Here is a 4,112-nt window from a genome sequence, read left to right as displayed (position 1 = left end):
CACATAAGTTGTACTTAGGTAAGTTGCAACGTTACCATCAGGCGATGTTGTGACAACGTCCATCTAAGGTCGAAAATAACTTTACCCTCCTAAGTCTAATTAGACTTTTCTGCAACGTTGCAGAAACATTGGCAATATGGGTCCCTGCAACGTCATTAAATAACTATAAACTGCAACGTCATAAATAAAATAAAAGTCCTATTAGGCTAGCAATAGGATTGCAATCGGGCTATCCCGTGACGTCACTGCTTGCTTGGTTCACAGTTGAAGTAGGCAGGATTCTTTGCCAAACTGCTCCTGTCTTTTGTTCTTTTTTTAAATTTTCGCTTATATCCTTCATATTGTACTGTATGTTGAGGTGAATAACTCATATTAGAAATGTTATTGATTGTATATTTCCGTTTGTTATAAATTTAATGCTTTTTCATTAATTAAAACTAACGTTTCGGTGTCGACCAAGATATCATTTTTCAAAAGACGTGTCGAGAAATCCCATTCATTCTCTCGGCATTATGGAACACTTCCACAAAGGGGCGATGAGATCACTTTCCCTCCCTATAGATGGGTTCGCCGTCTACGTCACAGCGGGGTGCGCACGCAGCCTCTTTGGGAAAAAGGAACGAGCGAACGAGGAACGAACTCGCTAGCCACAGTAGCCAGGAGCTCCGTTTCATGTAGCTAATTATGCCTCAAAGCTGCTGTGCTGTGAACTGTACAAACAGAAAAGGACAAGATGATGGCCTCAGATTCTTCAGCATCCCCTCGAGATGTCCCCCTTTTCAGAGGAACCGCCGAAAGCTGTGGTTTAAAGCCATAAAGAGAACAGATTGGGGACTAAAACACTTTTTTTGTGTGGTGCGCACTCATCTCTGGTAAGTTATACCAGTTACCTCAGGGTTTTTTCTCATCAAATTACATTGATTTGACTGTTGGTTTAGCTATTTATTTGTTTACTTACCGGTAATAATTTAAGTAAACAGAAGTAACTCATAACCTGCACGCTAAACTAAGTTCAGGAATTGGAAGCCTAATGATAGCTAGCTAACGTTAGCTAGTGCTAGCTAGCACGCTACCTAATGCTAGCTAGCACGCTACCTAATGCTAGCTAGCACGCTACCTAATGCTAGCTAGCTAAGTCAAGGCCCGAACTTGACTAACGTTTAGACAATATTGAAAATACTCCGACAAACTATTGCAAACCTTTTTTCTGTTACTGCTGGCTTTGTGTTCGCCGTGAACATTTGCAGAAACATAAGCAAGCGAACGGTCTGAGATGTTAAGTTTTGTGTTAGTTAACGTTAATCTAAAATGGCCGCTGGACTGAGGGAAATTTTTTGTTTGTTCGACTGCTGAATTTGAGACTCACGTTGGGAGCTCGCTCGTGTCAGGCTTTCTAAGGACATCACGAATCTTAGGCTAATTTTACATAGGCAAAGGTGAAGGCGAAGCCAAGATAATGCTTTATATATTTTCCATTTGTCTGGAAAGTGGGAGACTGAGAACAATGCCACCCACGAGGTAAGCGGGGTACCATGGACAACGTGGTCCATGTAACGTTAGCTCGAAACAAAGATGGAGGCAGCTTTGTTTGCCACATCTGTAGTATCGGTGTGTATTGTTGGAGTACACGAGTCAAAAACAGGCGTTCCTGTTAAAACTGCGAGTAGTAACGCATGATTCACGGGCCTTATACATTTAATCTGTGCACTGCAGTGGCTAATGCCTAAACTAGCTCATGTTTCCCACACTGATGATTGACCGCCATTGACCGCATCTGTCCTGGGCCGGCAGAGAATCAAAAAAGAATAGTATAGAATAGTGGCGTGTCACTAATTACTTATCGGCTGTAATGACTTGTTGAATTGTTGTTTTAGTCGCTTCTTCCCCTCTGCCTACTTTCCCATAGGGTCCTTATGTGTTTATAAACTTAATCTTTTTTTGTTTATTGGGCAGACTGTATTGCAGTGTGGAGTTTCTGGGGGAGGACACTGTGTCGGTTGTCCCAGTATCCTGGCTCTCCAAAAAGGATGGGGTAAGAACATGTTTGTGCACTAAAGTGCATTCAACAGTCCCAAAAGAGTAGTACTTTTGAAATCGAGTAATCTGAGCTAATTTACTGATATTCCACTAGATATTCCAAGCCCCGGGCAGCCATTGGTCCCCACTATGCAGGCCAAAGACCAGGTGCCAGGTGCCGGAGTTGAAAGGCCTCTGCCAGCGGTCCAGTACAATCCACGTGTGCTGTACAATCCAGGTATGCATGTTTGTGTTGAAATGAAATGTCTATGCCTACTGCACACTGATAGTTGGACTATTTTTTTAAAATTTATTTTGAATACCATTTTACTCATCTTGCAGATTTTCCAAGCTTGTCCCATGTGGGCGAGCGGGGCCCAGGCCCCATGTATAGCACCCCAGCCAGATCATACAGCACCCCAGCCAGACCAGGTAAGAGTGGCATGTACTGCTGTGGTGTCTACCTGTCTTGTCTTTATTTAGTTTCCCTCCAAATGCCAGAAGCCAAAGCCAACACCATAAAGTTTCCTGCTAATCCCTTTAGGTTTTCAGTTAGCTCTGTGATTGGCTTTTTTAGATTGAATACCATTTACTCATCTTGCAGATTTTCCGAGCTCATCCCCTGTGAGCGAAAACCATGCGAGCCCAGGCTTCATGTATAGCACCCCAGCCAGACCAGGTAAGAGTGGCATGTACTGCTGTGGTGTTGTGATGTCTACCTGTTAATGTCTTAATTTATTTTCCTTCAAATGCCAGAAGCCAAAGCATGCTGCCAACACCATACAGTTTCCTGCTAATCCCTTTCCTTTATCCCTTTTGGTTTTCAGTTAGGTCTGTGATGCCGTCGCCCAATAAAACGGCTCCAGCACCATTGACTCCATGTACCCCTCTACCTAATCGATGCTGCTCTGCAGATGCTGGTATGGGACTACTTCATGTTGCATGCAGGCATATATTTTGAGTTTCATTTAGTTTTATGTCAATGTACTTATAGCCACATCTGTGTTTATCTAGATTTCCAGAGGTCTGTACATCAGCAGTTCTCAGAGATGCGGGAGCAACTCCGTGAGCTTGCACGGACTGTGAGGGAACTGGCCCAGAGCACGCGGCCTGTGGAGTCTGGAGCCCAGGGAGAAGTGCTGGATGTACTGAACCCTGCCCAAACGGACGAGGAGCTGCAGGTCTGTGAGGCCAGGTTGAAGGACCGGGAACATCAGAGGAAGATGGTGAGTGTCTGCAGGGCGGAACTTTGTCTTATTTTTGCAGTGCAGGGAAGGGTACAGTAAATGACTGTCTTTGTTTTGCAGACACAATACCTAGGTGCCATTGGTGGCAGAGACTTGGCGGACACAGTCCGGCGGGTGCTGTCAGCTGTAGCCACACATGCGGTGTGGAGCGCCTACAGTGTGCACGGGAAGAAGAGGAAGAAGCCACTGAAGAGTATGACACTCTTCAATGTTCTAACACGTAAGAAATGGTTCATATTTTGAATATTTTTTAATACATCGTCTTTGTTCCATGACCGATGTGAATTGAAACCATTACCTTTCTTGATAACTTAAAGGTGCAGTGATGGTCTCCATGCCAAAGGCTACGATGGCGGAGGTGGCCGCCCAGCTGCAGGAGACATTGAAACATGCCCCTGCTAAATGCAGAAGGGTAAGTGATGTCTTTTTTTTTGGTTTCTCCTACCCAGTGTGACTGCATGGTTCCATAGATTGTGTACCACTTTTTTGTGCATGTATGTGCGTTGTGTATTTACGGCCATTTCATTGTGTCTTTAGGTATCTGCAGACAGTGTTGCCAGATTGGGCGGGTTCACGCCCAATTGGGCTTCTTTTGATCACGTTTGGCTGGAAAAAATAGCATTGGGCGGTTGGGCTGGAAAAAATAGCATTGGGCGGGCGTTTAAAAAAAAAAAAAAAAAATTAAAACTGGCGGGACAGACGGTTCAATTGTATCTAATGATGTTAATAGGGTGGGAGATGTGCACCTGTCCAATAGGGGCGAGGGAGCTCTCCCTGTTCAATGCATTTGATTCACACGGTCAAGGAGAAGGTCGAGGTCAAATCTAGCTAGCTACCCCCTGAAGAAAC

General features: G+C 44.5%; 1 protein-coding gene across 1 annotated transcript; it reads left to right on the top strand.

Annotated features, from left to right (window-relative positions):
* Positions 1 to 2,574: 2,574 nt before the first annotated feature.
* On the top strand, positions 2,575 to 3,506 carry LOC311312848 (uncharacterized protein; the record flags this gene model as incomplete). Its single annotated transcript, XM_084442855.1, has 3 exons — positions 2,575 to 2,695; positions 3,031 to 3,242; positions 3,324 to 3,506. The coding sequence occupies exons 1-3, from the start codon at positions 2,671 to 2,673 to the stop codon at positions 3,504 to 3,506; spliced, it is 420 nt and encodes a 139-aa protein (XP_084298981.1). The 5' UTR covers positions 2,575 to 2,670.
* Between the last annotated feature and the right edge of the window lie 606 nt (positions 3,507 to 4,112).

Source organism: Borostomias antarcticus, assembly GCF_949987555.1.
Source record: "Borostomias antarcticus genome assembly, chromosome: 9".
In the NCBI taxonomy this organism is placed as follows: domain Eukaryota; kingdom Metazoa; phylum Chordata; class Actinopteri; order Stomiiformes; family Stomiidae; genus Borostomias; species Borostomias antarcticus.
This window is presented reverse-complemented; position numbering and strand designations above follow the sequence as displayed.